Consider the following 11,377-nt stretch of genomic DNA (forward strand, 5'->3'; position numbering starts at 1 on the left):
TTATGACTCCATTTCTATAGAACTGTTCATTGATCCTTCTACCTGAACACATGGAAAGGCTAATGTTCACCTAACATTAATCATGGTCATTTCTGAGTAGTGATGGTCATTTTTGAGTAGTGATGGCCATTTCTGAGTGATGAATGTTGGGTAATTTTACTTCCTTCTTTGTATTCTTCTAAATTGTCCAAATTACTTATGCGTATATGTCACTTACATAACAAGTCTTTTTAAATATTTTTAATTAGCTATTGTCGTTTACCTCCTTTAGCTTTTATTATCTTCTGAAAATTCATGATACTCTAAGGCTCTAATTTTTAACCTTCTGGGCTCTAATGACCAGTCCATAAAAAAACAAGACAAAAGAACAATATACAACATCATGAAACAACGTAAGATCCCACAGACTTAAAAGTAGTTTCATATTTAAAACAGTCCTGCTCCGCAGTCACCTGGGTTAGGAACATCTGGGCAACACATTACCTCCACTATTTGCCACGTAACAGAGCTTGAATTCACATATATAAATTCATGGTCTTAATCTATGGGCCCAGAGGCTAGGCTACCAGAAATCATAAAACATTAGGAAGATTAGCTATTAAAATTGAGAAAGCTAACAAAAATAAGGGCAAAGTTACAGAGGCAAGGAATTGGTGGGTGGAAGGGAAAGGAGGGGGAAAAAAAAGAGCTAGAGGATATTTGAGAGCTCAGTATCTACCTCTAAATTTCTGAGGGAAAAGAAAGTAAATTTTTAAGTCACTAGAAATACTTCATGAGTGCTTCCGAATATTTCAATAAATTACAGATATTTCAAATTAAAATAAAACTCTCATTCTACTGTCACCTACAAATAAATTTATAAAGGATAAAAAACCAACTCACCTGCCTGTCGTACTGGGAATTCCACATGGTCAGAGACTATAATCCGAAGTAAACTGGGGGCAAAATTGATAATCTTGTAGGACTGAAATTACAAAGAAATGTTTTATAAAATAGTGCAATATAAGTGAGTAGCTTATAAGTTAGCACCAGTTACTGAATACATTACTGTCCAAATAGAAGAAAAACTTTTAAACTGAGACAAACCTTTCAGGCAAAATGAAGATTACTAAAATACTTCAAGTCAAAAAATTTTCCTGAGCAGAAACTGAGGAATAAAAGAATATGAACACTTTTATGATTTTTTTTAACATATTGTCAGAATGGTCTCCAGAAGGAGTATACCAATTTATGCTCCCAACAGCAGCATATGATAATGTCCATCTATCTAACACAGGTATCATCATTCCTTTGAAACTTCAATGTTTTATTAATATTCTCAATTGCATTTTCTCTATTACTAAGGAGGTTAGATATTTCCCTCTTTGTTGGCTGTTTTTTCTACAAATTCCTTACTCCCTTTATCCTTTTGTAAATGGAGTATTTGCTTTATTCTTAAGAAATGCTAAGAGCTATTTATGAATTTAAAATCTCAATCTTTTATTTGACCTATACACGGCAAGTATTTCTTCCTAGATCATTTGTGCTTCAATTTTGTTTATGGTATTTTTGACAAACAGAAAACAAAAAAACAAAGGCTACAGGAAATAGGAGACCTAATAGAACAAAACAGAGTAGATAATGTTACATAGTTGAGCATGAGCAATGGAGAGAAGCCAGTCCAGATTGGAACAGTGTGACTCACGAGACGGTGTTGAGCGCTCCGTCATCACCAGCTGCCCTCTACCTAAGTGAGTCTGTGGGGATGAAGTTCCTGCTCTGCCCTGTGGCCTGAGTCACTTCACCCCACAGGTGTGCTCTACTTTGATCTGCTCCTGAGTTTGGGACCTTCAAAGCAAAAAAAATGCAGAGCATCCACTCCTTCTGATCACATTATATCCAGATGTACAGTACCTGGACTATATTACAGTCCTGTCACATTCCAGAGTCCACATATGCCTTTGTCCACTGACATTCATTTGAAAAGACTCAAATTCCAGTGAGGCCAAACCAGACAATGACCCCAGAGAGTCTGTTTAGCCCACCCCTCTCCTCAGAGCCTGGATCTACGGGGGCATCCCTTTCAATACACAGCTAGGTTTGGGCATACTACTCATTTTTTAAATTAGGATAGCATCTATGAAGGTAAATGTTTGATTACAAAATTAATTTGGAGACAACTGGCATTTTTAAAGTATTAATCCTTTTCATCCAAGAACATTGTGCTTTTCAAATCTTTCTATATCCTTCAAAAACATCTGAATGATAATTGTTCTTCCTTTCATCCTGTGTAGTCTTCAGATCTCAAATCTGTGGCATGCAAATTCTTTTTTATCCATAATTCAAACCATCAGAATTTTAAAGCAGTTTTTAAGAAAACAGATTTGTTCCAACAACAGTTGATAGGAGGCAAAATTAATACAGATTCACCCAGCCTTCACCTTCTACATATGCATTGTAACTCATGTTTACAACTTTCTAAATACTGAAAGATCTTGTCATGAATCTAAGATTAAAACATCTATATAGTTTATTCTAATCATAAAAAAACTGACTTCCATTATTTGTTTAAAAATCTTATTCCACACATACAAAATAACCTTTACACCTAAATAAATGCTACTTATTTGAAAGTAATATACCTATTGCAGAGACTACTTTTATTTCAACACTGTTACCATTGTCCATATTTTGAAACTCCCCTTTTTGCAACTGTCTGCCATTTTTAAAAATGTCAGAAACCTTGTCTTCTTTCAGCATTGATTCATTCTATGTTAGCTTGGCCAGCTAAAACATTCAGAGATAAAATCAGATATATTTTCATACTACTTTACTCAGAAATAGTTACCCAATTTCTTTGTGCCTCTTCAGGCTTCGAGTTTCTAAAAAATAAACAAGACTAATTTCTCAATGATTTCCTGAGGATATTTTGTATCTGTGAAGTTTTCTGCAAATAAGCAGTTTGCTTAACTAAATGCTGCATTTATGAGAACTCAAAGCAAAAAACTGATGTCTCCTCCCATCCTCTGACTCACTGCTCTGCTGCATTAACCTTTCTAGTCCTCCAGCACGCCAAGTTGAGGGCCTTTTCTGAACCGTTGTTCCTCTCAGTTCTTTGCCTGGCCCATTCCTTCACAACATCCAACTCTCTACTCAATGCCATTCTTCAGAGAATGGCTATACATCCCAACACTCCTGCTTGGGCTTTACAGCACTTATGACCTGAAATTATATAAGTTACTTGTCTGTATCCCCAGCTCCATGGGAACAAACTCTTATACCAATATCTGCAATATATTAACTCAATAAATATATCTGTGCTATTATATAAACAAATTATCTTAATAAAGGGTAATGCAAATGGCATGTACACATGCATGGAAAGCAGATATTCCAAAGCTTGGCGATGAAAGTAAAAACTCATTTCCCTACCGAGGCCATGGGAAGGATAATTTATTAAAAGACGACACCTTTCTGGATGAATTACTTCAGCAAGGTACCTACCCATTCCTATTCCTCTATGCTGCCACTAATGGGACTTCTGGTCTATAGAAAATGAGAAAGACGTATAGGGTTCACTCTTAATATCCTGAGATAAAACTAAAACTACATTTTCCCATAGAAACAATATCACAAATAGCAGTCAGAAAACTAGTCACTAGTAACAGAAGAATGCTGGCCTGAAAAAAATATATAGCTCCAAATGAGAATTTATCCATTGGAACACAGGCTATTGTGCAGAAGCTGCTTACTTTTCTAAACGGCAATTGACAGATCCATCAGTATACCGCAGAAGCTGCTCCCATTCCCTATGCAGAGCATACTGCTAAGGGGAGATCTAGACTAAAGTCAAAGAGGTGGACCGTAACCACTTATGGTGATTTACCCACCCATTTATCCAACAAAGTCGGATGTTACAGTGGTGGCAAAGGACAAGCATGCAAAACCCATCATTATAAGCATGTTTTACTACATGGTTAGGTGACATTATATTTTGTTCTACTTACAGCCAATTCAAAAAACCTTAAAGCATTTCACTATGTTTTATGTAAAATATAAATGCTGAAAGAGTGTTATAGCAATAAGCTACCTTTAGAAATTGCTGGGGAAATCACGGTCTGTGATGAGGTGGGACACTATGGGGCAGGGCAGAGTGATGATGGAATGGATTTGGACTGAACTACCATCAAGAGTCTATGGCCATACCACCCTGAATGTGCCTGCTTTTGTCTGAAATACCATGGAAAAAAAATAGGACTGGGTCTTAAATGTTTCCTAGTTCTGCCGGCTTTCTAATGTACTTTTTCCACTTCTATAACATCAACTGTACTTATATACTGATGAATCAGAAAGAAATGAAGGTTAGGTGAAGGACAGGGAAGTGTAACCTGATATCAAAGGAACACCTGGCCTCATTGTGAGAAGGGGGTCATAAACAGGCCAACTCCCCTGTTCATACTAGTAGACTGCAAATTCAGCTCGTTTTGTTCTTCCTAACTAACCCCTGGATTACTATTCTTCCAGCCAGCCAACATACAGTACTTTTACTCTGCAAAGTCTGTGACAGGTACTGACTTTAACTTCCCGCTATTCTAAGTGACAGTCCATTTCTTTTTGAGGCACCAATACATCATCTTAGGGCATTAGTTCAACCCAGCCTCCTCTCCATTGGCAGTGTTTTCACTCTCCTTTTTATCTCTGGGGAATCCTGCATTCACACCTACTCCAAACTCCACCTAGATTACCTATTAAAATAATCCCTTTCAAAGATTCCCAACATGCAGCTGCCTTTTAAAGTCAATTCCAACAGAAACATTTACGTAGGACAATCACACTTTAGTCACACTTCCGGAGGCACAGAATCACCTGGGGGAGCTAGTTAAAATACAACTGGCCCCACCCCCACAGTTTCTGATTCTTTAAGTCTGGACTGAAGCCCCATAATTTGCATAATTTGTAAGTTCTCAGGTGATGCTGAAGCTCCAGGTCCTGGGCAACTCTTTGAGAACGCTGATTTTGGAATATTTACATTTTACAGGTTATCACAACCTAAAACAGCTATTGCTCCATCCCAGGGGTAGCTCTTAATTCCTACTTTTTAGTAAGGGGTCTATGATTCTCAAGTACCGGTAGGGAAGAAGAGATAAGCTAGAGTTTGGGGTCATTAAAATTTTGAAGTGTGGGGGTAACGCTGGAAAAACGTCAAGGCTAATCAGGAAGAACAAGAGACGGAGGAAAAAAGAAAAGTCTTACACATTTTAGCATTTATAAGAAATTTCTCCAAACACATCTTGGTTTAATGTGTCTTAGATAAAGCAGTACCACCATGAAAACTGCCTGTTCTCCCCAGAGCACTCTCCCAACAGCACTGCCCAGCGCTCCGCAAAACTCGGCCAATCAGTGTCAAAACAGTCCTGCCAACCCGACAGGAGGAGGTGGTGGGCAGAGTGCTCCACAGCAACACCTAAAAAGGGCTGGGTTTGGAGAAAAGATGAACTCAGATTTGAATTGTAAGTAAAATTCCCACCTGCTCCCCAAGTCAGCGCACTTAAGGAAAAGAAATCGCATCCTGAAAACACTAGCACAGGTTGCAAAAACTGCTTCTTGCGGAGCAAGTGGGCTGAACAAACTGCACTGGAGAAGGAAGACGACACGAAAAGGTGCAAAGGTGGCCAACAGGTGCGCGAGCTGCTCGGCAAAGATCCCGGGAGCCCTGCTCCACTGGACCGGGGGGGGGGGTGTCAGTGGGGGCGGAGGGCGGGACCCGCCGTGAGGCGTCAGCCCCAGCCTGGTGGGGGTGAGGACGAGGGGCGCCGGGGAGGGGGAGCCCGGCCAGCCGGCAGGGGCGCCGCTCAGGCGGAAGAGGGGCGCCGAAGGCCCTCTCCTCACCTGGTTGAGTTCGTTCTCGGCTGCAATCCGCAACTTCGGGTCGATGGTGCCCTTCAGCGCCTGGATGATCCGGTTGAGGTCCATCTCCCCGGGTGGGGGCTCCGCGGCCCCCGGACCAGTAGGCCGGACTGCAGCTTTAGTTTTCTTTTGACCCTCTCAGCCTCCTCTTCCGCGACCCCTGGATTACCTCACACCCCAATCCCCGCCACCGTCGCCACCTGCGGCCACTTGCTGCGCCACTCTGACTCCGCGCCCCCTGTCCTCCCTTTTTCCCCCCCACAACTCGCTCTCCATTCACCCTTTTACGACAGCCGGTGGGAGGCGGGAGAAGGAAGAAGAGGAAGCAGAGCTTCCTTTACGGCGGCCTCTTTCCCCTGGCGTGATGCTATGACCGCCTCCAGGTGGCGGCCGCCATGCTGCTGTACGGAAAGCGGCCTCGGCTTCTTTCCCGAGGAGGAATCTGCGCTCCCGAACTCAGGCAGGCGGCCGCCATGCTTCCGTACGATTAGCAGCCTCCCGCCTCTTGCCAGATGAGGAAACTTGAGCTGGCCGGGAGTCTCCTTACAGCTGCTTCCAAATTAAGCATATCTGGATGGTGTGACACTTTTTGTTAGTCCGAGAACTGTATGGGCATCGCAACTGGGCCTGTTTCAAGACAGACTTGTTGGAACCTTCAAATCATGTACCTTACAGGTGAGCAGGGTTCCTCCGTGTGTGGGAGTCATCATTCATTCATTCGCTTTCACTGAACATTTGTTAAACATTTATTTTTGAACCAGAGTACTAGGATTTTTAGGTACCACATTATAACAAGATGAATTCCATGCAAGTTAATGTGAAGGAACTCACAACCTGAGAGATGAGACAAATATAAACAAAAAAAATTTACAGTGTAGAAATGATAGGGGAGTGCTGGGAATAGAAGAGCGTGGTCCCTTTAAATAATAGGGATGGGGGAAGTGAAGTGCCGGGTAGAGGAGAGTGTGGTCCCTGGCTGGGTTTCCACCCCCACCGACCTAGGTGAGGACTGGCACTCCAGCCTTCGGGCCCAAATGTTGCATTTCCCAAGACCACCCTGGCCTGCCACTCCCCCATCCTGTGCCTATGAAAACCCCAGACCCTAGCAGGCAGGCACACAGGCAGCCAGACGTCCAGAGGAGCATAAGGGTGGAAAAAGAGGAGCTCGCTGACACATCCGCAGACCATCCACGGGCAGAACGATGCGGAGTTTGGCCCGGGCAGTCGGAAAAGAGCCCGAGGAAAACCATTTCCTTTCTGGGCCCCTCATCTGCTGAGAGCTACTTCCACTCAATAAAACTTTGCACTCATTCTCCAAGCCCACGTGTGATCCAATTCTTCTGGTATACCAAGGCAAGAACCCAGGATACATAAAGCTTGCTGTCCTTGCGACAAGGTAGAAGGTCTAATAGAGCTGGTTAACACAAGCTCCCTCTAGACAAACTAAAAGAGCAGCCTGTAACACACACCCACTGGGGCTTCAGGAGCTGTAAACATTCACCCGTAGACACTGCCAAGGGGTCGGAGCTCCACAGCCTTCCCTTCTGTATGTGCCTCTAGAGGTCTGAACAGCGGGGCACTGAAGAAGCGAGCCACACCCCCCATGCACGCCCTGTGAGGGGGACAAGGGAACCTCTCCCATTTCAGAAAGATAAAGGTCACAGAAACTGAAAATTACATGCCTGAGAGTTTTATGAAAAATTTTCAGACCTTCTCAAAAATGTAGTGAAAGGTAAGGAGAAAAGTTATACTATTTCTATCCACTGTGGCCATATCTGGCGCCACAATTTCAATGGCATGAAAATATTAAGGAGCTAGTTTTTCCTGAGGTTAAGCCAGAAGCGAGGGTTCTAATTATATTTAGTAAAGATGATGATGTGGGCAAAACACAGCTGAGGGGACATGATCTTTTCTGGAGCAGGTAATTAAGATAGATTGGGTCAATTAACTGAGTTCAATCGACAGAGTAGAAAACATGTGGCTGAAAACTTGGTGGCTTGAAAGCTTCCCCCTCAGTTGGATGCAAAAGTGCTTCGCAGTGAATTTAACATGTCTAATTGCTTCCAGTATTGCCCCTCTTTAATCCATTATTCACACTGTCATCAAAAGAAAGTTTCTGAAAGGTTAATATTGCTATGTCTCTTCCTTGATTTCTCATCAATTTCAAGATAAAATAGAAACTCCTTAGCACTACAGAGTCTTATGAACAAACACTATTTCACTAAACCACTCTCTTGGACATCATGATTGTCTAAAATTTTTTTTTACCTCTGAAAATCTTAACTCCAATATCCTCTTTTATAATTAGAACCAATTCTTCCATTTCTCTCTTCCTCAAAAATTCTAAGCTTATATTCTAATTCAATCACTATTTCAGTTCTTAGTCTATCCATTACTCACTACACATCATTTTCTGCTATTAAGCCCCCAATTCAGCTTCTTAACTCTAGCCTTGACCCACTGTGCAAACTGACATCACTACAAATATGTGTTCTTTAATCAGACACAACCATCCTATTCCTTGCCTTTAATCAGCACCATTTTCCATTCCCTCAGTGGCGTTTCAACTCTCAGAACTCTTCTCAAGCTCCCTACGCCTTCTCACCGAACCCTGCAAAGATGAGCAAAGCCTTCAGGCTCAACTCAACAACAAATTCATCTCTGCTTACCCCTCTCATCTCCTCTCCAGTCTGAACCCAATTCTCTCCCATCTCCTCCAGGACCCTGTTCCATAAATCTCTCCTCTCTTAAATACATTTTTTCACTAAAATAAATTTTAGTCATTATAATGTGCTCATTGTTGACAATGTGTAAGTTTTTTTCCTACCTTTTCAGCCTCTTTCCCTCCACTGATTCAACCTTGGCCTAAAAACATTTCCCCTAGCAAAAAAATAATCTTCAGTAATGCTAATGATTGCTCATTCTTTTCCTCTTCATTCCAAAGAATGGTCTTCATTCATTGTGTCAGCTTACTTCCTATTTATGCATCAACCACCTATCCCCAGGTTTCTCCCCATCATTTCCCACTAAAACTGCCAAGCAAAGATGAACACCGACCCCTTTAGGGGCATACCAAATGCAAGAGACATTTTTAGTTCTCATCTTAAGTTTTCTCTCTCTCTCTCTCTCTCTCTCTCTCTCTCTCTCTCGTGTGTGTGTGTGTGTGTGTGTGTGTGTGTGTGTGTGTGTGTGTGTGTGTATGTAGAGACAGAGAGAGAGAGAGAGAGAGAGATCGAGAGAGATTGAGAGATTGGGGGAGGGTGTCTCACTTCCATTGCCTAGGCTGTAGTGCAGAGGCATGATCACTGCTCACTGCAACCTTAACCTCCTGGGATCAGGTAATTCTCCCACTTCAGCCTCTCGAATAGTTGGGACTACAGGCGCATGCCACCACGCCTGGCTTTATTTTTAGTAGAGACAGGGTTTTACCACATTTCTCAGACGTCTTGAACTGCTAGGCGCAAGCAATCTGGCAGCCTCAGCCTCCCAAAGTGTTGGGATTACAGGTGTGAGCCACCACACCCAGCCTCTAATATCTGGTATCATAATTCATAATATTTTTAAATTACCTCTTTTCTTGTTTTCTCTTACAGAATACATTCCTAGTCCTTTGTTTACTCAATCGCCCAACTCTTTGACGCTTCTCAGGACTCTGTCCTCAGCCATCTTCTCTTTCTCGTCTACCCATTCTTCAGTCATTTCATCCACTTATATAACTTTAACCATCAACTAAACAAAGACAGCTTACAAAACTGGTTATCAGATCTGTCTCTTCCCTTAAACTAAATATATCCAAATGCCTATTACATTTCTACCAATATCTATCCCCCAAATCACTTAAGGCACATGTCTAAAACTGAACTCAGATAGCACTAAAGATGATAGTTTGGAGAAGGGAGAGACTTAAAGCAGTTATTCCAATAACATAAAAGGAGAGATCAAAAACAGTGACACCAGCGAATGCTGGTGAGGATGTACAGAAACTGGATCACTTATATGTTGGTGGTAACATGTACAGTGGTACAGCCATTCTGAAAACAATTGGGCCGTTTCTTTAAAAAACTGAATATGCAACTACCATATGACCCAGCAATTGCACTCCAGAGCACTTGTCCTAGACAAATGAAGACTTGTGCTCATAAAAAAAAAACTTTGTGAGTGTATATGCAGCTTTATTCATCATAACCCAAATCTGGAAACAATCCAGATATCCTTCAGTGGGTGAATGGTTAAATAAACATGGTACATCTATACCATGGGATACTACTGAGCAACAAAAAGGAATGATGCGTGCAACAACATTGACGAATCTTCTGAGAATTATGCTGAGGGAAAGAAGCCAATCCCAAAGGTTGCATCTTATCGAACACCATTTATATAACTTTCTTAAAACTAAAAAAATACAGAACGATCTATGGTTGCTAAGGGTTAAAGTGGAGGTGGTGGCAAGGGGGAAGTGGGTGTGACTATAAAAGGGCAATATGAGGAATTCTGATGATGGAAATGTTCTGTAGCTTGACTGTATCAATGTCCATATCCCAGTTGTGATGTTGTACTATAGTTTTACAAGATGTTACTGTTGAAGGAAACTGGAAAAATGGTACATAGTTGTGATGTTGTACTGTAGTTTTACAAGATGTTACTGTTGAAGGAAACTGGAAAAATGGTACATAGGATCTATCTGTATCATTTCTTACAACTTCATGTGAATCTACAATTATATCAAAATAAAAATTTTACCCAAAGTACGTGATTAAAAAGAGCTGATGTTCCCATGAAAACTTTGAATGTTTTGGACAGACTCACTGAAGACAAGTTATTCAAATACAATGCCATCAAATTAGGGGTGGCCAAGAAAATAGGAAAGATCAGAAAAAGCCATGAGCTCTCAGATTTTGCTCTCAGATTTCTTGGCAATTGTCTTAAAATGGCTTTCCCTAAACTGTAATTTATGTTCAACTTACATATGACTCATTGTTTGAATCATTTTTTTCACTTTGCATAAGGAGAGGATTTCTATACTTATTGATGCCCTCAGCTCGTTTCAGGTAGAATTTGAACCAGTGATATTGTCTTGTATTATCATGGTTTGAAATATGCCTCCCCTCTCTGTGCCTGTTTCCTCATCTGCTTCCAAGAACTGTTGTGGGGACTAGATGAGATAAACCCATGGGACATGTGCAATAAATACATCATTGTAGTCTATTTAAGAGAAGAGAGGCCCTATCGAAAATTGCCGAATCAGACATCTTCTCACACATAATAAACAATCCATCAGTACTGGCTGAATAAGTACATGAATACATGTGAGAGAGAAGGGGTCCAAAACAGGATATCCACAGTAGGCATGAAGGTCAAAAGACATAAGCCATTTCACAGGAAGAATCAACAGTAATTTGTGATGGGTTAGGTATAAAAAGTAACTAAGGTAAGTCAAGAACAATTTTAAAGTTTCAAGCTTTTATGACCTATGGAAGTCGTTAACGAGGGA

The 11,377-nt window shown here is 41.3% G+C and overlaps 1 protein-coding gene and 1 long non-coding RNA gene across 4 annotated transcripts in view; one reads left to right on the forward strand and one right to left on the reverse strand.

The window, feature by feature from the left end:
* Positions 1–6,298, reverse strand: part of IPO8 (importin 8) — a 66,404-nt gene extending 60,106 nt beyond the window's left edge. For 2 of the 3 annotated variants that reach the window (XM_021922154.2, XM_017945766.3), the window contains exons 1-2: positions 5,869–6,292; positions 883–964 (exon numbers count right to left, since the gene is read on the reverse strand). In XM_021922154.2, coding sequence (XP_021777846.1) covers positions 883–964; positions 5,869–5,952 — 166 coding nt within the window. In that variant the 5' untranslated portion in view covers positions 5,953–6,292. Of the gene's footprint in view, positions 1–882; positions 965–5,868 lie in introns of all 3 variants that reach the window. The other variant, XM_021922153.2, reaches the window with a different exon arrangement.
* Positions 6,292–8,679, forward strand: LOC103875698. Its single transcript, XR_634590.4, has 2 exons — positions 6,292–6,561; positions 8,443–8,679. It is a non-coding gene; the product is annotated as an uncharacterized LOC103875698 (long non-coding RNA).
* Positions 8,680–11,377: the final 2,698 nt, after the last annotated feature.

Source organism: Papio anubis, chromosome 9 (genome assembly GCF_008728515.1).
Source record: "Papio anubis isolate 15944 chromosome 9, Panubis1.0, whole genome shotgun sequence".
Classification (NCBI taxonomy): Eukaryota; Metazoa; Chordata; class Mammalia; order Primates; family Cercopithecidae; genus Papio; species Papio anubis.